The 27,413-nt window shown below is 42.8% G+C and overlaps 1 protein-coding gene across 1 annotated transcript in view; it reads left to right on the top strand.

Moving 5' to 3' along the window:
* Positions 1-27,413, top strand: part of LOC103189902 (latent-transforming growth factor beta-binding protein 2) — a 132,995-nt gene that overhangs the window by 3,503 nt on the left and 102,079 nt on the right. Inside the window, exons 2-3 of the mRNA XM_042338097.1 lie at positions 18,346-18,416; positions 25,454-25,745. Of these exons, the coding sequence (XP_042194031.1) occupies positions 18,346-18,416; positions 25,454-25,745 (363 nt within the window). The remainder of the gene's footprint in view (positions 1-18,345; positions 18,417-25,453; positions 25,746-27,413) is intronic.

The following is a 27,413-nucleotide window of genomic DNA, read 5'->3' as shown; positions in this document are numbered from 1 at the left end:
ATATGAAATAAGAGGCGCGTTACCCTTTTAAATAAGTTTGTGTGGCAGCGAGTGTTTGTGTGTATATACACATGGCCGTGACTCCAAAATATCTCAGCTATGTTTTTCCACTAAACTGCACCACCAGGGTAACCATATTCTGGTTCATATATTGCGGAGGAAGGATTGGCCTCAGGGGAAGGAAAGTGACCCCACTTTAATGATCTGCTTCAAATTCAATCACCAGCGTCGGATTTAATGAGTTCAGACTCTTATACCGTCGGCGCCAAAGAACAAACCACGAAAGAGGAGGGAGAGAGAGATCAGATCATCACAACTTACTTTCTGCTGAAGGAAATAACCTTTAAATTCTTCTGGATCTCGGAACACGTAATAAATGTACCATTTAATAATAATACTAATACTAATACGTTTTGATGGCTTCCATCAATATTTTGATTTGGGAGGGAGAGGGAAGGCAGCCTCCAGACAAATGGAAAGGGGGAAAAGTGAAAAGAACAGTTATATTGGTAACAAAAACTGTCTTTTAAGGAAAGGATAAATACAGCATTGTTTACGACTGGGAATATTTGGTTGTGACTGTGGTTGAGCAGTTGTGCTCAACTGAGAGTTCCTGAGCTCCAGCGCATTTTAGGATGAAAAGAGGGAGGGAAGGGGATCAGTTAAATTCCACAGAGATTATTAACCCCCCCAACCAGTTTCAAACCAGCCATGTCGCTTTTCAAAAAAACAACTGGAAAATCAACCAACAACAGATTCTCGTTTAAAGACCCGGAGGATAGAAACAACACGTCGCTATAGATGTGAACACAATGTTATGGAGAGTGGGAGCGAATTTCACAGTTGTCAAGGTCTGAGCACTTGCCAGCAGTGAGACTGTATAAGGCAGATCGCAAACTCATTGCAATGATTAGAGAAATGTTTACGTTTTACCGCGAAAGAGATAAGACAAGAGAGTCGGTCACGTGGCATTTGACTGGCCTGGTTCGACTTATCCTAGTTGATAAACTTTCCCAAATTATACTTGCAAGCAAGGAACGTATTATAGTCCTGCATTGTACTTATTACAGTTTCCTAGATAAAAAAGTGTGTATTAAAATTTTAAATAAAACAATTTTGGGTTGTCCAAATGTTAGTAACTAGTTTGCCAGCTACTTCTGTCTGCAAGGACAACCCTGAGCTTCCCGTCTCTTGCCACTTCAACTCTCCCCCCCCCACTCACACTCTGACCTCTCCATCCATGGTCTCCTATTCTGTTCCAATGAGCCACAGCGCAAGATCGTGGAACAGCACCTCAGCTATCTCCAAGGGACCTTAAAGCCCTGTGGCCACAATATTGATTTCAACAATTTCAGACTATAACAGCTCATCTTCCCGCTCCCCCTCTTCTGTGACCATCACCACATCATCTGGGTCCCAGACACACCTTTTCTCTCTCTGGTCAGTCTGTTTTGTTGCAATTCCCCCCCCCCTTGTTTTGCATCATTAACACCTCTTTAACCCATCATTCCCTGTCCTCTACCTTATTTTCTCCTTAGTCTTCCTTGCCCTGCCTGCCCCTCTCTGTTAAGCCTTGAAAGCCTCTCCCTCCCAACCACGGCCCCGTTCTGACGAAGAGTCGTGGACCCGAAATGTTTACTCACTTTCCTTTCTATCTATTAGGTAGAAAAAATAGAAAAACAGATTATTTTCTAGAGGGGGAGAGATTAGATAGTGTTAGTGTTCAGAGGGATTTGGGTGTCCTTGTACACCAGTCAAAAAGTTAGTTCACAGGTGCAGCAGCAACTAAGAAGGCGAACGGCAGTTAGCGTTCATTGCAAAAGGTTTAGAGTACAAGAGTAGGGAAGTCTTGGTGCAACTGTACAGGGCCCTGGTGAGACCGCACCAAGCGTATTGTATGCAGTGTTGGTCTCCTTATTTAAAAAAGGACATGCTTGCCCTCGAGGGGGTGCAGTGTAGATTCACTCGGTTAGTTCCTGGGATGAGGGGACTGACCTATGAGGGGCTATATTCTCTGGAGTACAGAAGGATTAGGGGGGATCTTATTGAAACTTATAAGATTCTTAAAGGGCTGATAAGGTAGTCACTGAGGGTCTGTTTCCCCGGTGGGAGAATCTATAACCGGGGGTCACAGTCTAAAAATTAAGGATCAGCCTTTTAGAACAGAGTTGAGGAAACATTTCTTCACTCAGAGGGCAGTGACTTTATGGAATTCACTCCCCAGAAGGCTGTAGATGTCAGTCTTTGAACAGCTTCAAGGCTGATTTTTAAAAAATAGAGGGATTAGGGGATATGGGGAGAGGGCAGGTAATTAGAGTCAGGTCTGAAGATCAGCCGTGATCTTATCGAATGGCGGGGCACAGGCTCGAGGGGCCGAATGGCCTACTCCTGCTCCTAATTCTTATGTTCTTATGTTCTCCACAGAGGCTGCCTGACTTGCTCAGTGTTCCCAGTGACTTCTGTTTTTGTGTTAGTAACCAGTAAACTGTCATTGCCAGATGACCTTTTTGTCGCATCTTGTTGCTAGAAACATGACGCCATAAAGAATATTTTCCTCATACCAATATGTCTTCCATTTTTCTACCCTCTTAATCAGGCCACCCATAACATTCTCTTTCTCTGTGTTAGCATGACTCAGTTGGTAGCATTCTTACCTCTGAGTCAGAGAGTTGTGGGTTCAAGGCCCACATCAGGATTTTGAACTCATGTCGGTTAATACTGCATACAGTACTGGGGTGTGATGCATTGTTTCAAGTGCCATCCTTCAGATAAATTGAGGTCTCACCTATCTGTTCAGTTGGACATTAAAGATCGCAAGACACTACTTAAAAAAGGAAGGACATTTCTCTGGTTGTCCTAGCCAACAATCTCCCAGATAAAATTGATCAGATAAAATCAGTCATTCATGTTTTTTTTGTGGGACATTACTGCATGCAAACTGGATGCCTTGTTTGCCTACAAATACACCATCACTAAGTTTTGTAGTAAATCTTATAAAACCCTTTAAGACATCCTCCCAATGTAAAATGTAATATATCAAATGCAAGGACTTATTATTTATATTTTCAATGAATTATAATGTTACATTTTCTCCACAACATGTGGTATGGATGGAATCCATTCTGAAGGCTCTTGGGATACAATTTATGTCTCATGCTTAGCAACATCCACAATATACCCTCTTTGTTTACTGGATATCATCCTTGTAATACAGAAGGATAATATTAAAAATATGCTGCACTATAGGAGACCAATTGGATCGCCTTAAGATTCTTTACAGCTTGTGGGATGAATAAGGCAGAGTTGGCAGAATTGGTAAAGCAAATTCAGATGAACAAATAGGACATTAATCTGCTTTCCAGATTGTAATCACTTTCAGACAACAAGACCTGAATGAGTGCCAACTTTCTGCAGCTGAATATTGACAAGAAGTCATCCTTCTTGTCTCCCATCAATGTCTTCTCTCCTACCTCCTTAACTTCCCCAGCCTATCTCTCAGACTCACTGAACCTGTGGTCAAACTAATTATCCTTCCTCCACATCCAGTCCTTCTCCAGGACCACTTTCCTCCATCTGCCTCCCACCAACATGTTAGACTTGAGCTCCTAATCTAAACTGACATTATAGGATTTGAGCTGTTTATCTGTTCAGATATGTGTTAAGATTAAGTGACGCCATTCGGAAAAAGAATGTGGTTACTACCTGGGCAAATATTTTCCAGGTAAATTAGTCAGTTATTCACCTCATGGCTGTTTGTGGAATATACTTATGTATAAATTTGAAGCTGCATTTGTCTACAAATATGCAGTTACTACACTTGACAGAAATACAACAACAACAAGATTCCATTTATAGAGCGCCTTTCACATCAGGAGGATGTCCCAAGGTTCTGTACAGTTGGGTCAGGACCCGAGCATTGGGGGGAAATGGTCAGGGTGAGGGGAGGGAAGGGAGGGAGCGAGGAGGGGGGAAATGGTCAGGGTGAGGGGAGAAGGGAGGGAGCGAGGAGGGGGAAATGGTCAGGGTGAGGGGAGGGAAGGGAGGGAGTCAGGAGGGGGGAAATGGTCAGGGTGAGGGGAGGGAAGGGAGGGAGTGAGGAGAGGGGAAATGGTCAGGGTGAGGGGAGGGAAGGGAGGGAGCGAGGAGAGGGGAAATGGTCAGGGTGAGGGGAGGGAAGGGAGGGAGCGAGGAGGGGGGAAATGGTCAGGGTGAGGGGAGGGAAGGGAGGGAGTCAGGAGGGGGAAATGGTCAGGGTGAGGGAGGAAAGGGAGAGAGCGAGGAGGGGGGAAATGGTCAGGGTGAGGGGAGGGAAGGGAGGGAGTGAGGAGGGGGAAATGGTCAGGGTGAGGGGAGGGAAGGGAGGGAGTGAGGAGGGAGGAAATGGTCAGGTTGAGAGGAGGGAAGGGAGGGAGAGGCGTGTTGAAGGCTCGGTCAAAGAGAAAGGTCTTGAGACCGGCCTTGAAGGAGGAAAGGGAGGAAGTGGCGAAGGCACTGGGGGATAGAGTTCCAGAGCCTCGGGGCTGAGAGGCTGAAGGCCACCGATGGTAGGGCGGTTGGGGCGGGGGATGTGGAGCAGACCGGAGCCAGAGGAACGGAGGGTACGGGCAGGTAGGTTGGGGGATAGCAGGTCAGAGAGGTAGGAGGGAGCGAGGCTGTGAGTGACCTTGTAGGTGAGGATGAGGATCTTGAATTCAATCCTCTGGGGGATGGGGAGCCAGTGGAGGCGAGCGAGGGTGAGGGCGAGGGTGGGAGTGATGTGGTCGCGGTGTCTGGTGCGGGACAGTACATGAGCTGCAGAGTTCTGAATGACCTGCAGTGTGGAGGGAAGGCCGGGAAGGCCGGCGAGGAGAGAGTTCCCATAGTCCGGCCTTGATGTGATAAAGGTGTGGACCAGAGTTTCAGCCGCGTGAGGGGTGAGGTAGTGCCGTAGTCTGGCGATGTTCCGGAGGTGATGGAAGGCGGTGCCAGTTGTGGTGCGGATATGAGGGAGAAAGGGCAGCTCAGGGTCGAACAGAACCCCGAGGTTCCTGATGGCTTTGAGAGGTGGAGAGTGTAGCCTTGGATGCTGATGGTGTCAGTGCCAGAGGTGCGGAGGCGCTGACGCGAGCCAATCAGGAGGGCCTCAGTTTTATGCACGTTGAGCTGAAATACTATCAAGTACTTGAGATGTTTTGACTTTATAGGTTCTACATCAAATTGCAAGGATTGATACTGATATTATTAATAAATGTTAAGACTGCAGAACCATTCATAAATGGCAAACATTACAGTTAGTAGTTCAAAATTATTCTCCACGTTAGAAACTGCACATTAGAAACCTTATCAACCACATTCGGCCCACAAAAGGCATTTATAATGAAGGAGTCTTCTCCTGGATATAATCTGACTTCCACATACTCCGGTACATCCCTAATGGTGAGGAATCCTCAGCACCAAAACAGTATAATTGGACACAAACTGACAGTTTCATTCAGAAAAAAATCACTGGTTCCATAGGGGCTACTCTGTTCAAGCACATACTTTTGAGTTAGAGGAATATGCATTCAACCTATGCTACTCCTCTGGTCAATTTGATGCTGAAACTTATTACAAGTCTAGCAAACGATTCCATTCTAAAGCACTTGCACCCTTCCCTTGAGCATAAGACTTCACCTCTCCCCCCCCCCTCCAAAAAAAGAAAAATCCCATCAAATATGCTTACAGCGTTATAATCATAGATGGGTATTTACTGATGACAGAATATGTCCATGAAGAATCCTCTGTGCTTGAACACAGTGCTGTGATTGTGTGTTGCTGCTGGAGCACATTCAGAGGTTCACAAGACAGATTGCACCTCAGATATCACTGGTCCATTGTTAATACACAACAAAATAAAACTAAGCAGCTTTGGCTTCTCCAGATGAATTGAATGCTATTGTCTCTATCATAAATGTTGGCTAAATTGAAATTAGTTGATTTGGTTTGGATAAAGACAATATGAACTGAAATTTCACATCAGAGTAAACAAAGTATACCTGCAGTTTGCTTAAAACTGCATTATCTGCATCCCCCAGCCTCCTTGTCAAGTTAAAATGTTTGTTGAATAATTTGATCAATTTTAGTATCACTCTTACACCTAAACATCTATTCTCAGATGTTTATAAAATATGCCTACAAAATGCACAATCACAGCTACCCCTTACAGTAAATCTTGTGAAGCACTTTGAGAGTCTTCCCCTATGAATGCCCAAGACCAAATTATTTTTTATCATAGCAAAATCTCTACAATTTCATTCATCAGTAATACCTCTCATTTTCAAGAGTGAGTTTGTTAGCTATTTGGCAAAGAAAGGAATGAGTCGTATGAGAACTGGAGCAGTTTAGGAGTATTTTATTTATTTGGGACGATTCAGATGGACTCCAATGGTCTTTTCCAGTCCTATACATTCCTATGATGAAATCCAATTCAATTTAATTCTAAGTCTTTGCCGAATACGGAAGGGTATGAAGTTTGGCCAGGAAAACTGGGTGCCAGATCTTAAACTCTAACCACATGGTAACTGATGCCATGATGGTTTCATTCACAACTGGCTTGCCTTCTGCACAGTGGTGTTACCAAAAGACAGAGAGAATATTTATTTATTGCTTTTTACTTTATTTTTAGTTTAGAATTCACCATCCAGTAAAGAAGCAGCATACCAGGTAAGAAAGATAAAATCCGTGGAGTGATCTGCCATGTAGGGGAATGAGCCAGGAACAGGAAAACTGGGAGAGTTGGGCATTAAAACTCTTTTCCCCCCAAACCACTGGTTTGTAAACTTATGTATGTAACCTCAGTGCTCATCTATTTTCAAAAGCCAACATTTTTTCTAGATCCAACACAATTTGAGTTTGAACAAATGCACAAGAACAATTCATGTTAATCTCAAGTCTATTTACCAACGTTGCTACCAAAGGGGGTGGTGTGGGGGGAAAGCTTTGCACTAACGAAACTAGTTTTAGTGGCTCTGCAGCTGAAGACTCAGACTGCTTTGTTAAATTAATTTGTAGGTTTTAAAGTACATAACAGACCCAGCGACTGTGGCAATAAATAGGCTGATCATAACTGTAGCTTCCCATTTTGAACACTGAATAATCGCTGGAATTGTACACATATCTGACCTATATGTACAACATTTAAACATCCAAAGCTTGCCCCAAATCTGCCTGGAAAGAAGTTGGAAGTGATGTGAAAATAAAAGCCACATTGTGAAGATCTATGTAACTTGATTGCTATTCCATGAGTGAACTGATTTGATAACTCAACATGAGCAATGAAATTGCAAGTCCATTTCAGGAAGTTTTTGCTTAAAAGTGGGGATGAATAATATCACATGATCCTCATAACGTCTTTGATTTATACCATGTTACACTACACTTCAAGTAAAGATAAAGGAATCTTCTCATACGAATCCCACTTAAAAATTAAATGCAAATGATTAATGATGTATTCACATTCTCTTTGGTTTGTCCATTTTGATCTTTTCCCCTGAAAGTGGCTACTGCTTGAATCGGTTACAGAGTTAGCAATGTTATTATAGCTAGTTATTATAGTTAGCAATGTCGGGAAACTGAAATGATATTTGTTAGCTTAAGAGAACTTCAGTACACATGCAATATGTTAATTCAGCTATTCGCACTGTCAGACCAGTGGTCAATGATATAAAGACTTAGTTTTTAAACATGATCAAAATCATAGCCCAAAAATGTGTAGAGCAAAACAAAACATCTAGATGAATCCAACATCCAGGCCTTAATCATCCTTTCCAGTAACACGTCCCAGTTGTTAATGATCCGCTGGAAAAATAAATATTTACTGTTGTTTGTTATAGTCATGCTGCATGGGGTGTACATGCTTATTAGGCTCATGTGTAATGGAAATTTGCTTTAAACAAAAGTATTTTCAAACACATTTGACAGAAAAACAGTTCCTGTAATTAGAATGTGATTTGCTGAAGTCATTGCTATGAGATATGGAATATATATAATAGAAATGACATCACCACATATGGGATAGATAACTGTCTTCAAGTCCGCAGAAGTTAGCACTTAAAGGAAATTGAAAATCTGGACTAATTATTAATTCATTGCTTATTTGGGAGAAAGTAAGGATGTAAGGAAATGCAAAGATAAGAGTTATTATACAGATGATCTCTGTGCATAAGAATGATGTAATCTCATTGAAAACTTTTAGAGACAAATCTCTGATTACTAAGATCACATGAAACCTTAAATTTTTCCTGGGCATCCACTGCTTTTAATAAAAAATACATAGAATTACAAGAATGCTAGGACACTGAAACAGGCCATTTGGCCCCCACCTCTCCAATTATCCCCTCCTCTATCTCCTCTATTCCCTTCCGCAGTTCAATGGAATCCCATACAATGGATTCCATGGACAGCTTTATTCTGTTCAACGCACAGAAACAGGCCATTCGGCCCAACTGGTCTCTGCCGGTGTTTATGCTCCACGTGAGCCTCCTCCTGCCCTTCCTCAACTAAGCCTTCAAGCAGAACCTTCTATTGCTTTCTCCCTCATGTACCTCTCCAGCTTTCCCTTAAATACATCTGTGCTATTTGCCTCAACAACTCCTTGTTGGCAAGTTCCACATTCCCACCACTCTCTGTGTAAATAAATTTCTTCTAACTTCCCTATTTGATCTATTGGTGACTATTTTATATTGATGGCTTCTGGTTCTTGTCTTCCCCACAAGTGGAAACATCTTCCCTATGTCGACCCTATCAAAACCTTTCATCATTTTAAAGACCTCTATCAGGCCACCCCTTACCCAATCTTAAAATAGAACAGTGACTAAATGAGTAAAATGAGTTAGAAAAAGAAAAAAGAAAAAGAAACAGTGATGTGTTTTGATTTCAACACAATGAGGATTGCGGGGGGAGGAAGACAATGTTGGATGATATTTGAAGTTTGGGAGTAACAAGAAAACAGCAGTGATCTTGGAGACTTGCCATGTGAATTTGTGGTAATTTTTGCCCTGTTATTTACTGACCTATTCTGAAAATTATTGGACTCAACTATTGGATCTTAGTTTCAGATTGCATAGATTTCTGGTCATAGCTGATAGTAGTCAGAGAGACCGGTTAATGGGTCCCTGTTCACAGAACCACTAAAAACATCTCCTGTCTGACACCATTCCAAGTGTGTCATATCTTTTTGCTGGCAATGGTAATGGATAATTATAAAAAAAAACAACAAAAAAAAAACAAAAAAAACAATAATTAAATTGGTCATTTTCAATCTACGACTGTTTGTGGGACATTGCTGTGCGCAATTGGCTGCCGCGTTCTCCCACAAATATACAGTCAATTCACTTTACAGTGTGTTCTGTGAAGCGCTTTGGGACGTCCTCCCGACGTGAAAAGCGCTATATCAAATGCAAGGATTATATTATTATTATTATAATTATAGGAATCCAAAAGTCATGTAATTAAGTACAGTACCTCTTACTGAGAATTTTATAACAACAACAACAACAAGATTCCACTTATAGAGCGCCTTTCACGTCGGGAGGACGTCCCAAGGTGCTTTACAGTTGGGTCAGGACCCGAGCAGGGGGGAAATGGTCAGGGTGAGGGGAGGGAAGGGAGGGAGCGAGGAGGGGGTAGAGAGTCGAGAGGGGAGCTGAAGGTATGGTCAAAGAGAAAGGTCTTGAGACCGGCCTTGAAGGAGGAAAGGGAGGAGGCAGCGAAGGCACTGGGGGATAGAGTTCCAGAGCCTCGGGGCTGAGAGGCTGAAGGCCCGGCCACCGATGGTAGGGCGGTTGGGTCGGGGGATGTGGAGCAGACCGGAGCCAGAGGAACGGAGGGTACGGGCAGGTAGGTAGGGGGATAGTAGGTCGGAGAGGTAGGAGGGAGCAAGGCCGTGAATGGCCTTGTAGGTGAGGATGAGGATCTTGAAATCGATCCTCTGTGGGATGGGGAGCCAGTGGAGGCGAGCGAGGGTGGGAGTGATGTGGTCTGAAGCCTGGTGCGGGACAGTACACGAGCTGCAGAGTTCTGAATGACCTGCAGTGTGGAGGGAGGTGCGGGAAGGCCGGCGAGGAGAGAGTTCCCATAGTCCAGCCTTGAGGTGATAAAGGCGTGGACCAGAGTTTCAGCAGCGTGAGGGGTGAGGTAGTGCCGTAGTCTGGCGACATTCCAGAGGTGATGGAAGGCGGTGCCAGTAGTGGCGCGGATATGAGGGAGAAAGGACAGCTCAGGGTCGAACAGGGTCGAACAGGGTCGAGGTTCCTGATGGCTTTGAGAGGTGGAGAGTGCAGCCTTGGATGCTGATGCTGTCAGCGCCTGAGGTGCGGAGGCGCTGACGTGAGCCAATCAGGAGGGCCTCAGTTTTACGCACGTTGAGCTGAAGAAAGTTGTCTCTCGTCCAGGACTCGATGTCGGACAGGCAGCTGTCAGGACATCGGGGGTCATGGAGTTGAGGGTAGAGAAGGAAAGGTAGAGTTGGGTGTCATCCGCATACAGGTGGAAATTAACCCCATGTCTGCGGATGATGTCACCACAGGGGGAGCATATAGAGGGTGAAGAGGAGCGGACCGAAGAGAGCCCTGAGGGACACCGCACGAGACAGTGCGGGGGGTGAAGGAAAAGCCATTTGTGGAAACAAAGTGAAGACGGTGGGAGAGGTACGACCTAAACCACTCAAGGACAGGGCCTTGAAGGTTGAGGTGGGAGGACAAGCGGTGGAGGAGGATAGCATGGTCGACCGTATCGAATGCTGCCGATAGGTCGAGGAGGACGAGGAGGGAGAGGGAGCCCTGGTCACAGATGGTCAGGATGTCATTGGTGACCTTGACCAGGGCAGTTTCTGTGCTATGGGCAGCACGGAAACCCGACTGAAGGGGTTCGAATAATGAATGGGTGGAGAGGAAAGAGCGCAGCTGGGAGGCGACAACTCTTCCAGGACCTTGGACAGGAAGGGGAGGTTGGAGATGGGCCGGTAGCTTGATAGCTGCGACGCATCAAGGGAGGGTTTTTTCAAGGTGGGAGTGATGGTGGCAGTTTTTAAGGGAATGGGAACAGAGCCAGAGGAGAGGGACAGGTTGACGATGTCTGTGATATGTGGGGCAAGGAGGTGGAGCTGGGAGATAAGGAGTGGAGTGGGGATGGGGTCAAGGGAGCAGGTGGTGGGTTTCAGGGATAGGATGAGTTTGGTGACAGAGGGTGGGGAAACGGGTACGAAGGTGTGTAGGGGAGGATGGGTAGGAGTCGGAGTGTGGGAGGGAGGGGTGGGGGGTGGGTGGATGTTGGAGGGGAAGTGACCGCGGAGCGAATTCCCTTGATTTGGATTCAAGGCAATCCAGCATCTCCTCGCAGTGAAGGTTGGAGGAGATGACCTGCGCGGGGCGGCGGGGGGGACGGAGGAGTCGGGATGTGGTAGAAAACAGTAGCCTGGGGTTGTCCTTCGCCTCCAGGATTATCCTGGAGTAGAAGGACGACTTGGCCGAGGCTGGAGTGGAGCGGTAGATTTTGAGGAGGTCCAGCCAGATTTGTCGGTGGACCGTTAGGCCAGATTTGCCGCAGGTGCGTTCAGCAGCCCGCACCTGGCTCTTCAGTGAGCGGAGGTGGGTGGTGAACCAGGGGGAGGAGCGAGAGTAGGAGACAGTACGGGAGGTGATGGGGGCAAGAGTATCGAGTGTGGAGGAGAGGGTGTTGTGGAGGAGGGTGAGAGGAGAAGAGGGGTCAGTGAGGGTTGAAGGCCAGAGGGAGAGGAGTTCAGAGGACTCCAAGGCAGCGGTTAGGGATTGTGAGGGTAACTTCTTCCAAGGGCGGTAGAAGATGGTGGTGGGTCTGGTGGAGGTGGGGAGGGGGTGGAGGTGGTGAAGGAGATGAAGTGGTGGTCGGAGACGGCCTTGTCGGTGATAGTGACATCCGAGACACTGAGGCCCCGGGTGATCACCAAGTCAAGTGGGTGGCCGTGACTGTGAGTGGGGGAGTTGATGTGGAGGGAGAAGTTGAGCGAGGAGAGCAGGGAATAGAAATCTGAGGAGATGGAGCAGGAGGGGGTGAAGTGCAGGTTGAAGTCGCCCAGGATGATGAGGCGATCAGAGCAGAGGCAGAGAAATGTAAGAAGTGTCGAAATATCGGAGATGAAGGTGCTCGAAAGAGGGGAAAGAGCCAGAGGAGTAGGGGGATAGGGCGAGTGGTGTCCTTGAGATAAGGGCTACACCACCGCCACGGCGGTTGGGGCGAGGGATGTGGTGGGAAGTGTAGCCGGGTGGTGTGGCTTCCGTGAGGGGGAAGGTGTCGCCTGGGGTGAGCCCGGTTTCTGTTAAGGCCATGATGTCAACGCTCTCATCAAGGATGAGATCGTTGATGACCAGGGCCTTGTTACAGAGGGAACGGATGTTTTGTAGTCCGATGTGGAGGGAGCGGTTGACAGAAGGGTGTGTAGGAGGGGAGGGGGGTCCAGGTTGTGAGGCAGGGGTGGGGAGAATGCGGGTGAGGGAGGAGAGGTTGGCTCCCCGGGTCTGTGTCCGGGGTGGCTGGCGAGTGTGGTGGGGAATGGGACAGTCGGTATGGCTGCCGCTGGACAGCCAATGCCGAGTGCCGCGGTGAGCCCGGCGGAGGGTTCCCAGGCTGGAGCAGAGGGAGGTTGTGGGAGGGTCAAGTGGGGATAGAAGGCGAGAGGGACGGAGAGAGAGGAGGACAGAGCGGGAGAGATGCAGAGGGGGGAGGGTTTGGGGGTAGAGAGGAGGGAGGAGGGAGGGAGGGGGTGAGGGGGCTCGGGTCAAAGCGGCAGCCATAGTGCGCACGCGGGGACCGGGAGCAAGCGGTCAGGTGGATGACATTAATAATAATAATAATAATCCTTGCATTTGATATAGCGCTTTTCACGTCGGGAGGACGTCCCAAAGCGCTTCACAGAATATACTGTAAAGTGAATTGACTGTATATTTGTGGGCGAACGCGGCAGCCAATTGCGCACAGCAATGTCCCACAAACAGTCGTAGATTGAAAATGACCAATTTATTATTGTTTTTGGTTTTTTTTGGAGGGATTATTATTAGGCGTGTGGAGTAAGGAAACTTGCCCGAGGTTTCGCCCTCTGCCTGGAATTGAACTCAGGTCTCTCGCTTGCAAAGCGAGTGCTCTAACCACTGAGCTACAGGACTCCACCATTAACCCGTAGGCTGGGGCTGGGGCAGCCAACCTAACAGGACCATGGTGGGCCCTGATGTGAGCCCTGGGGGGGGGGCGCAAAGGACTTTTTTTGTTTTGTGTTTTTGTTTTTTTGTAACACAGAAAGCCATTTAGCCAATTGTGTTTGTGCTAGATCTTTGAAAGAACTATGGACAAAGTCCAACTCCTACACTTTCACCATACCCTATTCATTTTCGTTTCCCAATTATTTGTCTCATTTGCCATTTAAAAGCTATCGTAGATTGTGCTTCAACCACCAATTTTTATAGATCGTTCAAAATCCTAATTACTCTTCCAGTTGTGTTTTCTTGCATAGCACCTACTTATACTGCTGTACTTGCTTTATATGTGGAAAATCAAAAATAAAGCTTCATCACAAGTCCTAAAGCTCTGTCTTAAATTGAATGCACATTCATATTTCCTGAAAGCCAATTTATGCAGTAGTCAACAGTTGTTTGACACCTTAATAATTAGTGAATTTTTTGGGGGAAGATTTCTTTCAAGTTATCAGCCATATGTCCACAACTTATTCCCTGGAATGCTGTTGCATTTGTGCTTCAATTAGGGACCTTAACAGGAAATTATGGAATTTGCCCAAGAGGGACAGGCCAGTGCCAGTGAAAGGGAACTGGAACTTGCAAACTACAGATAGAAGACAAGAGATGTCTGCTTCTTTAGCTATTGGGTCGGGTACAGGGAGGAGGGAGAGAGGAAGAAATCTGTTGAGTTGGAAGAGAGTTGGAGAAAGAGAGAAAAATCTGGTGTTTGTTGGGAAGGGGTCACAGCCCTTTTGAGAAGAAAACAGGTGTTGTTGCACCAAACTGGCAAGATTGCAAGATTACTTGAATTGAAATGAAATCATTACTGGTTGCACAAATTGAAACACAAATGACATTATACTGAAGGAGGAAGAATCCCCTTCTGAGCACGTCTGTTTATTCGTTTGTGGGAACTAACAGAGTAGATAGTTTTGGCATAGCCAATAAGAAACAACTCTGCGGTAAAAAAAGCAGAGCTTCATATTTAGAGTTTTGGAATGTTTGTACATCATGGTGTTAACAAGAAATGTCATACTTTTAAAAATATGAATACATTTTCTCCAAGGGAGGCTAAGTATGCATTATTTACTTGTTTCCAGGCATTTCGTAGAAAGCAATAAAATAATCAAGTACGTTTCTAAGTGAATGGCCCTGTGACAAAAAAGGCAACATCCATCTTACACAAGATATTTAACATGCTTGTGATGCCTTCAGTCTAAGGCTGGGTTCATGCTGGAAGTCTGCTGCGCAGATGTGTTTTACAGCACAATGCAATATTACATTTGTAAAACGCCTTTCACGTCGGGAGAACGTCTCAAGGTGCTGAACAGTCAGGGATTAGGACCTGAGGGGAGCAGGGGTTGGGATCAGGGAGGGTAGAGGACAGAGAGGGTAGGAGGGTGGCCGAAGACCATGTCGAAGAGGAGGATCTTGAGGCGAGCCTTGAAGGAGGCAAAGGAGGGAGCGAGGCAAAGGGAATGTGGGATGGATTTCCAGAGGGTGGGGGCCGAGAGGCTAATGGCCCGACCGTCGATGGTGGGGCAGGGAACATGGAGCAGGCCAGAGCCTGCTGAGCTGAGGGAGTGGACAGGTCGATGAGGTGTTAGCAGGTTGGAAAGGTAGGAGGGGGCAAGACCATGGAGGGCCTTGAAGGTGAGGATGAGGCCTTTGAACTTGACCCTCTGAGGGATGGGCAGCCAGTGGAGCCGGGCGAGGGTGGGGGTGATGGGGTCACGGAGTCTGGTGCGGGAGAGGACACGAGCTGCAGAGTTCTGGGTGACCTGCAGCTTGTGGGGGGAAGAGTTGGGGAGGCTGACAAGCAGGAGTTTGGCTTAGTCGAGCCTGGTTGTAATGAAGGCGTGCATGAGGGCTTTGGCGGCCTGAGGAGTGAGGCAGTGGCAGAGTCGGGCAATGTTGTGGAAGTGGGGAAGGCAGAACGGGTCATGGCACAAATGTGAGGGAGAAAGGACAGTTGAGGGTCGAACAAGACGCCTAGGTTCCTGACTGACGTGGTGAGGTGGAGTGTGCAGCCTTGGATACTGATGTTGCCAGTGCCTGAGGTGCGGAGGCGCTGGTGTGAGCCAATTGGAAGGGCCTTGTCTTGCTGACGTTCCACTGTAGAAAGTTAGCTCTCATCCAGGACTTGATGTCTGACAGGCAGTCTGGGGTCGAGGGTGGGGACAAAGAGAGTTGGGTGTCATCCACGCAACCACTTGCACTCTATTTGGAGATACAATTAATCTGACACTTCTTGAGGATACGATTTCTGTATCAATATTGTTATGACTCAGAGGCGAGAGTGCTACCAACTGAGTCATGCTGATACACTAAGAGGGTACAGGTATTAGAGACCCAATCACACCCCTCTCAAACTTCCATTCGTGTGTGGAGAAACATGTGGGGTATGGCTCTAATCTACTGTAATAAATACCACTTATTGTGAGAAGCCAGGAGAGCTGCGGCACAGTGACTGAATCAGAAATTCATAGAAAGGCATGATTTTCGTAACTAAACTTTTGGTTAGAATGAAACTTCAATAAAATAAATTAAGGGATAAGGAGAGAGAGTTTGAAACCAGGATTAATATAAAATAAACCAATTTATAAAAACAGATTGCTGATATACAAACATGACGGCTGATTGTCCCTTTCTGCATTCGTATGTGATTTTATGATTTTATGCATTTGGGGATCAGATATAATATATATTTACAGTATCATGAAATTGAATAAATGGGACTTACAAGTCTTTGTGGTGGTGCAGGTTCAATATGCTGTGGCATAAAGTGTTAGAATATAGATCTGCGCCCTCGATTCTGAACATAACTAATTTCTGATCTTGCCTGTGTCGCTGGATGTATCACATGTAGCCACGTCCTTCCATAAAGAGGAGGGAAAACCAGAAGCCACATTATTCCAGCTGCCTATTGCGCTTGTCCCAGGGGTTGGGTCCAGTGTCACTGATGCAGGTCTGCTTTTCCTAGTGTGCCACTTTAATGTGGATGCGGGAAAGAGGAGGGCTGAATCTAGAGAGTAATGGGAGAGAGAACATAAAATTAAGAGAAATGTAGCTTTTATAACTGACTATTGCAACTATGAAAGTGAAAACAGAATCGTAGTACTGGGTTAGTTTTTATTAGCATTGCTCTCCAGTGGCATTTTAAAAATTGCTCCCAATGGTACACATGGAATGAATCAAGTGAAATGCATGTTTTTTTCCTGATGCTCTGATGCAAAGAGGACACATATTAGGCTGAACCATAACCTGTGCAGTTTATGAGTGCAAGCATCAGTGATGTTAACTGTGATATAACTTGTAAACTTTAAAAAAATACAAAACATAAATATATATAATATATAAAATGTTTATATAACATAAATGTAAATATAAACTTGTGAAGCATGTTTCTGGTGAAAATAAACTTTGCGCTTTTCCCTTCTCATGCAGATCATTGTGGCACAATATGAAACAGCCTATTTATGTTAACCTTATTGAATTCTTTTCTAATTTTAAACAACTCTACTAGGTCTCCTTTTAAACGTCTCTTCTCCAGCAAACAAAATGCCTAACCTATCCAGTCCATCTTGATAGCAGTACCATTTAAAGTCACATTTATATTTTTAAAAAACTGCAAACGGTTAATAAGGAGTCGAGACTGACGTGGATAGATAGATTAGGCCAGGGTGTCAAGGGTTTTGGGGCAATGGAGTTGAGATATAGTTCAGCCATGATCTTAAACAGGGTGACCAAAAAGTCATGATAACTACCCCATTATCTATAAAAAAACAAAAATATCATCATTTCTTTAAGACTTATTAGACATTGTGATGGTATCACAGACTTTTTGGTTGCCCTGTAGAATTGAGGAACAGGCTCGAGGGGCTGAGTGGCCTCCTCCTGTTCCTATCTTTCTTGTCTTTTTGAAAGAATAATAGGCGAGCTGCCAAACAGCAATCATGATTGACGCCATCAGTGACAAGGCAAGTCAAGAGCAATATTCAAAACCAATTTGCAAACAAACCTGCACAGCATTTCTCTCAAATCACCTGAGACAGAAGCTGTCACTTGAAGCAACCAACAGTCTATATAACCATCATATCATAGACAAAAAGAAGCCACATGTTGTAACTTGCCACCTGCAGGAGCTCTGGCCGCTGCCAGCGATTGACTCTCAGCACATGGTGCTCTCCGCCTCCTGCTGCCACGAGGCACGAGGCGGCCGTTAGCAGTGACCGTTAGTTTACCGCCTCCCACTGCTCGCGCTGCCACAAACACAAACCGTGCGGCGCCAGGCCAGGCCAGGCCAGGACAGGACAGGACAGGACAGGACAGGACAGGACAGGACAGGCCAGGACAGGACAGGACAGGCCAGGCCAGGACAGGACAGGACAGGACAAGACAAGACAAGACAAGACAAGACAGGCCAGGCCAGGCCAGGCCAGGACAGGACAGGACAGGACAGGACAGGACAGGTCAGGACAGGACAGGACAGGACAGGACAGGACAGGACAGAACCCTGCTCTGAACAGGCGAAAGAAAACCCTGAGGGGAAAATAAACTTATTAAAAGTTCATTTCTCCCCCTTGAGCCGCGTCTGACTATAAAAAACCCACTGTTTTTATTCAATGTCAGTGAAATCATCGAGTGATGTGAAACCTTCCCTCCCCCCACCACCACCAGTGACCCAGTATATGGCGAGGTGCTGCTTTGTAGTAAATTTTGTTTTAATAAAGTAATGAATAAGTTGCAGAAGGAAAAAGAGAGTCAAACATTTAGGGGAGGAAGAAGGATAGGAGAGAACTGAGGTCATTATGAGGGCCCCTCTCCCCCAAACATTCCAGCAATTTGAAAAATAATTTCATCAATCTTCACAATGCAAACATTTTAGCATGAAATACCAATTAAGTGGGACAACATATTGAACGCATTGCTGTGAGCAAAATAATAGGACTAAAGCAGAAGGACAGATTGAGGGCTAAGCAGGATCAGGAAAAGACAAGCAGATAGAAAAGGGAAGCTGAAGCAAAGACAAATATATTGGAGGCAGATTTCATCAAGACTGTGAACATAAATATCTGAATACAGAAGAATTTGATAATTAACAAATCAAAATCTTACTTTTTAGGCCTAATGTTTGTGGGAGACGGTGCTGTTCTGGATGGACCCTAAATCCTGGTACAAACAGATGCATGAAACGTAAGTACGGTTGATTATTTTCTTTAAAGTATAGAAACCCTGCCTTTTAAAGTTTTTTCTTTCTTTTTGACTTTGGTGCAGATGGGGATGTGGGCAATGGAATTTTTGAATGAGGGATGGTGGTACTAGGACCCCAGCCAGGAATGTGTTAGAGAAGTCGATTTTTGAATGAGATATTTGGTGATGTAATTGTGAAATAGGGATGCAGGCAACAGGGTGTCAAAGGTGAAGAAAAGTGGTCTTGGTCAGGGTCCGAAGATGACAAAGGAAGAACTAAGGATCGAACCAAAAACCAAGGTTGCTTACTTACAGACAACATTTTCCAATATCTAGCTTTCATAAAGAAAATCTGATTTTTTGTAGGAAACTTATGCTTAATAGTGTCTCTTAGAATTCTAAAAGCATTTCATATTTATTTGAAAAAGCGAAATGATAATACTTTAGGAACCCAGTTGTTAGACGATTGGCAGATCGCTTTCCCGGAGGTAATAATTCTTTCAAAAAAATAAAGAAAATAAAAAAAATTGGTCACTTCAATCCACGCCTGTTTGTGGAACACTGCTGTGCATTATTGTCTACCGCGTTTCGCCCACAAAATGCAGTCAATTCACTCCATAGTATATTCTTCGAAGCGCTTTGATACATCTCGAAGATGTGATAAGGCGCTATATCAATGCAAGGATTATTACTGTAGCCAGAGCTATTTTAAAATTTAGTGATATTAAAAAGCAATCCAGCTTTACTCCAGTTTTGTCAGAATAGAATTGAGTTTGTCTGTTGTTTGGCCTTGCCCAGTACCATTAAAAACACTGCTTCTTACAAATTAGCAATAACTGTTATGGAAGAATTAGCTAGTACCTAGAACCCTCTTTGGGGTATAATTAATTTAATTTGTGCTAGTATACTTGTGGGTAGACATTGTGGTGGAAAGAATGGAATACTTTGTAGCTTAAAGGCAAAGGTGTCGCATTCCTTTGCTGCTAATGAACAAGACCAAAGTAATTATGATTTCGATATGCTATGACATTTGTTAAGTAGCAGGTATGTAACTTATAGCAGTTTGTGACAGACGGCTTAGTCAAATGGAACAGAGCCAAGAAATGTACAACTGTGGGAGAGTCAGAAAACAGGTGACAAAATAATAGAACTTTCTAATTAGGTAGGAATTCTGGCAATGGGCATGTTGTCATGCCAGTGTTTGAATTGAATTGCATATAAAAATGGTAAATAGGAGTAATTTACTCACAGGTATGATTCTCTGAATTACTGCTGTGGAAAAATCTTGTAGTAATACAATATTGCATTGAAACCAGCTTAGCTTCCTCCCTGTCCTGTAATGGTAGAGTGACATGACAATAAACAAATGATATGTAGTGTGTATTTTTGCTATATACTTTGCTGCAAGACTAATTTTTTAAAAATCCATAAATTTGAATTGCACATAAATAATCCAATTGTTTACACTATACATAAATAATTTGGAATTTGGAATAGAAAAAAAACCTGCTAATGCCAAACCAATGGTGGAAAAACAAGTAAATCAAATATAGAATTTTCGGCTAAGCAGATATAATTTAGTGCAGCTAAATAGAAACAGCAACAACAACTTGCATTTACGGCATGCCAGAGCGCTTGACAGCGGCAGAGCACGATGTCGGAAGGGGTTGGTGACCGTAGGCACAGTTGAAGTGTGTTTCTGAGTTTAGAAAATGGTAAGACTACGGCAATACACAGAGTGAATATAAAGTAAATATCAGAATGCAGCATACAACAGAGGGATGGGATCTGGAGATACTGATGGATGTCTTGCTGAACCATCAGTTCAGCAGTTAAAGAGAACAAAAAAGATTTTGCGTTGTATAGTCAAAAAGGCAGAGCATACCATTCCAGAACTAATGGGTAACTCAGTTCTAGGTTTCTGTAGAGTTCACCCTGACTGTTGCTTAGAGATTCACAAGAGATACAGAAGTTAATTCGTGTTCTCTTTGGAGAAATACATTTCCTCCCTGAGATGCTGCTACAGTTCATGATTGGTTAAATTAAATATTTAGATTTTAGGACTTCTCTTAACTCAGACTCTGAGGACCACTAGTGTTGAGAAATCTGCTCTGAGAAACATGTTTACATCTGTAAAGCTTCGATGCCAAAAATGTAGCATGTTATTATGGCATTTTCTCCTTTGTGTGCTGTAAGGGAAACACACAATCGTAACTACCTTGATATAACTTTGTTATCTATGTGATTATGTGCTATTAATACTGCATTAAGCCATTGGCTATTTCTTGATTGAAGAGCTGCTGAATGCTGAATATTTCAAAGCAAACATTTTCAGGAACAATTCATCACAAATTAAGACATTTTTTAAAAAGCTCAAAATTTGTGAGAACATTTGCTCGTTATTTGTAAACTTTACCATATTGAAAGGATGCATTTGGATATTATCCAAACATGGATGTTGCCTAAAGGTAAAATCAGGCTTAGACAAGTTTGAATTGACATGTTATAAATCATACTATAGTCTTATATCCAAGAAGAGTTATGTACTAGATATTGTTGGGGCCTGAGATTATAAGGGTTTCAGTTCTATATTACATATAGCGGTAGAGACGTGAGCTGGGAGTTGTATGATCTTTTTGTTATAGAATTAAATAAAGGATTAAAAATGGAAAAATATGAAATAACCTACTTCTGTTTTGCTAGTGAGGACGTCTATTGAATAACTGCAAATGAACTATGTACTGCAGTGCACAGCAATTACTTTCTACATTATGACAAGAAAGAAAATATTCTTCACATGAACAATAATTGTTCGGGGTCAGACAGTTATCTGACACACATGGGAAGCCATGAGCATGAGCATCTCCAAACCAAATTGAGAGTTCCAAAAATATATGGTTTCCATTTGTCTGGCATGGAGTGCACAATCTCTCCCCAGCGGCTTGCTTAGGTAATTCTTTATTTAAGAATTTATACAAGTTGGCAAGAACAAAGCTTGGGACTCCAAATTGGGCATTGAGATACTGTTGCAAAACAGTGGTAAGATTCCTGCAGCTTGTCCAGCTAGTACCACCCTTTTCATTAGTGCTTTGGCTTCCAGAGTTATACAGATTCAGCAGCTTGAGGATGAACGTTGTTATACATGAATTATGCCAAGACAGAAGCACATCTTATAATCCTACTTCCTTTGGATATTATGATGTTTTCCCTTTGGAATAGATTGCATTTTGCTTTGTATTAGATCACTCAAAATATGCAGTTCTATATCAAAGTTTTATAAAGGACCCCACAAGGCCGATTATCCTCATCCTCTCTAGGCTCCACTGGCTCCCCATCTCTCAAGATCCTTGTTCTGATGTTGTTCAAATCCCTCCACGGTCTCACCTCACTCTACTCTGTGACCTCCTTTAACCATACCAACCCAGCCACTCTCTTCATTGAGCGAACACTGGACAGCTTCATGCCACCCTCCCTTCTGCTCCACTATTGGTGGTCAGATTTTCAGCTATTTTCCCTACACTCTTTGGATCTCCACCCTGGAATCCCTCTGACTCGCTCCCTCCATTTTCAAGTCCCATCTGAAAACCTACCTCTTTGAACCGTACTTTTGGTCATCTTTCCTCTCCTCAGCCCCTTTGTTCCCATCTCTAGTTCAGGTGCCCACCTTTTGACAATGTCAAAAGCTTTCAGACATCCTCTGAACATGAAAGGTGGAATATAAAGAGATATTGGGGTTAAGGGATAATGGGGATAATGGTAAACCCGTATAAATCATTACTTAGACTGCAGTTGGATTATTATGGCCAATTCTGGGCACCTCACCATAGGAACAATGTCAAGCTCATAGAAAGGATACAGAGAAGATTTACTAGAATGATATAAGGGATGTTTTAGGAAAGATGTATGAGGAAAGATTAGAGGCTTGCTTCCCCTAGGCAGAGAATATTTTCTGATTGCGTTTTTAGTTTTTAATACTTTTCTATTTTACATAAATAATCTGAATTTATATTAAATACCAAGTGCATATTATAAATATAATAATTTTTCAGGCAATTGGATCGTGTTGGTGAGTAAAGCTTTCTCATTTTGTACGCAGTGACAAGGTTGGGTATACTTTGGTGTAGCATTGGCTGGCTGCAGTTCAAATCATCTCTTCTATTCCCTTGACTATGAACATCAACATACATTGTGAACAATTCCATCTGTTATTTTTTCGCAGCTGAAAGAACTTTAATCTACACATATTAATTATAAACTGGCTTCTTTTACAAATGCTAAATTGTAGTGTTTCCCCTTTGAGCTGGTTACCGCTTTAAATGTTCTGTGACTGTAGTAGGAACATTTCTAATGCTGTTTTAATTTTGGCAGAAAACATAAATCCATATAATTAGGAACATAGGAATTACAGGACTGAAAACACAATTATGTTCCATCTGGCTACTCCCAAAGTTGGAAAAATACCATAATATTCTCTTATCTCTTATAATCCTCAATTATTTCTTCCACCAAAATCTATTCAGTTCCTTCTTGAACTTGACTGTCGGCAGTGTGTTGCATATTCAATAATCCATATTCAAAATCTGTGCATTTGATATTCAATCTTATTACATTGTCAAAACATCTCAAATCACTTCACAGGATTTTATTGATTAGCTATTCTAATCATGTCAAGCCCACTCTTATTTACCTTCACTTTATTTAAGCATATTAAAAACTTTAATAATACCTTGAGTAAACCCTGAGGTGTATTGTTTCCATTGTAAATATTCACATTTTCCTTAGCCTTTCTTCACAGTTTGATTACTTAAACCCACATGTAATTTTAGTAGGTTTACAATGTCAAGCTCATAGAAAGTTTTGTAGTCACTGAATTGCTTGGGAAAAATAGGTTCTTGCACAATGAAAGTAGGATAGTTTGGCAGCGAAGAATTTGTTCTTTAGTGTAATGCTTATGAAGTAGGAGTATTTTAAAAGTACAATGCCCACAGTATTTATTTTTAAAAGTACTGCTTTCACATTTTTACAATTTGGCAAAAAAAAANTTTATACAGCACTAATTCCCAATTTTGAATGAATATTCTTAATACATTCCCAAGGTTGGATTTGAAAAAAAACTTTCAAATCCATATATTTTGGCTTAAAAAAGGGACAGTATTTTTAAAATAGAGTTAATAGAATCACAGAATTATACAGCACAGTAGGAGGCCATTTGGCCCATCGTGTCTGCATCAGCTCCGAAAAGAGCAATCCCACTCAATCCCACTGGCACGCTTTCTCTCCATAGCCCTGCAATCCTGTCCTCCCCAAATACCCACTACTTCTCTTTTAAAAGTTGTTATTGAATCGGCTTCCACTACCCTTTCAGGTAATGCATTCCAGATCCCAACAACTCGCTGGGTGAAAAAAAATTCCTAACCTCCCCTCTGTTTCTTTTAACAACTATCTTGTTAAAAAATAGTTGGGATTTTGTTGGTGTTCTGGCGCCAAACAATGTACTGCTTAAATTAACAGAATTTTTTGTTCAAATAGATGTTCTTTTATCTGTTTTTGCCAAGATACAGAATAATAAATATATTAAAAAGCATTTATTGAAAGGCTCTGGAGTTTTAATATTTATGAGGCTTTTGATACTTCGAGGTTAAATTCTGTTGGCTACGAACACATTGCAATTATAGCAGTGTAAATTGATGATTTGAATTAATAAAGTATTGATTGACATAAAGGTTAGTCTCTATAGATACATTTCACCAGTTATTTATGAACTTAGCCATGTGAATTATGTGCTGCTGTGTTTTGGAAATAAAACAGCTTCTTATGTAGGAAGGTAGGCCATCTTTAGTCCAAACTTGATAATTTATGCTCCTCATGAATACTAAATAATTGTTTGATATAATTTTGGCTCATAAATATATTTTCAGTTCAGGCTTGCGAGAACAAGTGCTTAGAAAAACTAAATGTGACTTTTAAGGTAAGAGCATCTCACCGTCTTTCTAGAGAAAAGGGTTCATGATTTTTTAAAAATGTTCTCGTCATTTTAGATTATCAATTTTAATCATAAACCACAGACCTATACAAATTTTAAAACACAATTTTAATCTTAGTCTATTTATAGTTGTGCTATTTTACTAGTGGTGATTGTTTTTGCTGTGAATCTAGGAGCGAAATTTTCAACCTATTTTAATTACCACAGTATTGACAATTCTGCCAGGTCAATAACTGAAGACATTGATTGTGACGTCCCCTTCCACAAATGTCATCACAATTGTTGGGCCCATAGAGCACAGCATTAGATTGCTGGTTAGCGGTTACTGGCTTAATTCAAGAAATGTATCTGAGTAAAACTCACCAGAATCCGACTAATTGCCACTCTAATATTATGACCTGCATACTGACAAGTCAAGGGGAATCTGCAAACCGACTTTGGATCCCGCCATTCTGATGGAGTTGGAAGGGAATGTGTCTTTCAGGCTCGAATTGACAAACAAAAACTCTGTTTCTCCACATTCTCTAGAACTTGAGGATGGCAAATGCATCTTATTTTATTATGAGGGTTCCAGACTCAGTTCATTATGACTGTCCTATAAACCCATTACCCTTGATTTATCATATGGCATCATTAGCAATCTCTCCTTGTTCAGCTAACAGTAACTTCTGTGGAATTAAGTGGCTTTGTGAAGCCCTTGAAGATATCATGATACCAATGTGGATACACATTTCTAATCTAGTAATGTCTGTACGCTGCCCTTTGACAACATTGCTTGTAATAGCAATAAAACCTATTCAAATATAATAGTTATTTACCAGTAAATATGATGGAATAAATATATTTTTCAGTGGCAATATAGTACTGATTTTGCTACATTGTTATAGCATCTGATCCTTGACGCTGCACAATGGACAATCATGTCCATATCAGATAATCCATATTGGTCAGTAAATTGCACTAAAGATAACTTTCATGGAAAAATTATAAATCAAAACTTAATTTTCTGGCAACTTGAGCAAGAGCACTGATTCTTCTAATTTGATATTTTCAACAGCTGTCTGTGCCCCACCATGCCAAAACAGAGGTTCATGCTCACGACCTCAGGTCTGTGTCTGCCGGTCTGGATTCCAAGGTTCTAGGTGTGAAGAAGTTGTCCCAGAGCAACATTATATATCTCATCGCCGTGCTATCTCATCAAGACTCTTCTCTTCTTCGTTATCTGGCTCATACTTAAACATGGTCCACAGAATTGAAAAACGAACAAAGAACAACACAAAAAGTATAGGTGAAACTTCTTCAACAACCAGACATAAGACCTCAACTGGAGATGAAAGTCAGGGTTCTGAGTAAGTAGCTTTTTAATTCATGTTCAGTTAGTGTTATATATATTAGGATGGCACATTTTACATTATTTTATTAAGACACAGTATATTATATTAGGTATCACCTTGGTACCACTCTTACCACTGGATCAGAAGGTTGTGAGTTCAAGTTTATAGACTTGATCTTATAGACCTGATTGACACGCCAGGGCAGGGCTGGGTGAAGGTGTATTGTTGGAGGTGCCATCCTTTGAATTAGTATGAAAGCTGAGCTCCTACCTGATTGTTCAAGTGGACATGAAAAAACCCATGACACTTCCATTCAAATAGAAGAATTTTTTTCCCTGTGTCCTGCCCAATAATTTTCCAGATAAATTGGTCAATGACTTTATTAATCTTATAATATTCAATGAAAACTCAACCTTCTGTATCCACTTAGAAAAGAATTGGTTGCTTGAAGGAGTATCTGTCTGCTGACACATTGCTCCCTCCCAGATCTGCTAATTTCTGAATCTGCTTGATTACTTTTAGTTTTATAAGTTCTTGCCTTGACCACTAGATGGAGGCTAAACTGTGCACCATTTCTCTCAACCACAATGGTGCTTAGCTATTTGGTGGGACATGTTCCTCCTATGAGAAAACAAGAAGTCATACTTTAAATATTGAAAGTAAATATATATCTGGCTTATGACACTGTTAATCCCACATTTTTATGTAATGTAAGCGTAAGGGTCTTCTTGGAACTGAACTGGCTCCAAGATGACATGTTTGGTAACGGAATGTCAGAATCAAGCCTATCCTCTGTGGTGGTCTCGGCAATCCTGTTCCTGAGCCGAGCAGATCTACAGTACCCCAAGGCACTGCTGATGACACACAGCCAGGTTTGGCAGGTTCATTGGCAGGACTTGGAAAGGCAGACCAGTACTGGTAACAGAGACTCTTTCCATTCAGCTTCTGTTAACCCTGCAGGCCAAAGTCCTAAAGGGTAGAGTGATCCTAGCTAGACAAGCAGCGGGAAATCTTGCTAGACAGTGCTCTCAATTGCAAGCTTTGCAGTATTAGCTGGTTATATACTCCAGCAGCACCCCAACTCACCCCAATGCACCCAAGTCTTGACTCCTGTCAATCTATGCGTGATACTTTCCGGAATTAGATAAGCAGGATACGGCACTCCACTAAACATCTCTGGAATTTTCATGTATAGGTGCAATGCATGGAATTCTCAGAGGGTTTTATATGACTAACCCTCTGGTCAAAATATTGCCAATTTTCAGTTAATCTTAAATATGGACTTGCAAATCACAGCCAATTTAGATCAACATGCTACTGTTGGCAAAATGAATAAAGCAAGCTAAAGCACAGCTGCATTTGTCAAGTTCATATGTTGAACATAAATTACATCTTTTACTGCCTAATGTCCTTAGTGGTGAATGTTCTACTCACTGATTTTTGTTCCCAGATTGAAAATGGACAAGTATTGAGAGCACAAATTGGTGCTTCTTGAATTGCAGGCTATTATATCTGATGAAATTCCCCAATCAACTACTGTGTACAAAAAATATCATAGAAGAGGGAGTCCTATAGCTCAGCGGTTAGAGCATTCACCTCGTAAGTGAGAGACCTGGGTTCGATTCCCGGCAGGGAGAAATGTTGGGCAAGTTTCCTTACTCTACACGTCTCTGTTTACCTAAC

The sequence above is a fragment of the Callorhinchus milii genome, unplaced genomic scaffold, assembly GCF_018977255.1.
Source record: "Callorhinchus milii isolate IMCB2004 unplaced genomic scaffold, IMCB_Cmil_1.0 Scaffold9, whole genome shotgun sequence".
NCBI classification, from domain to species: Eukaryota; Metazoa; Chordata; class Chondrichthyes; order Chimaeriformes; family Callorhinchidae; genus Callorhinchus; species Callorhinchus milii.
This window is presented reverse-complemented; position numbering and strand designations above follow the sequence as displayed.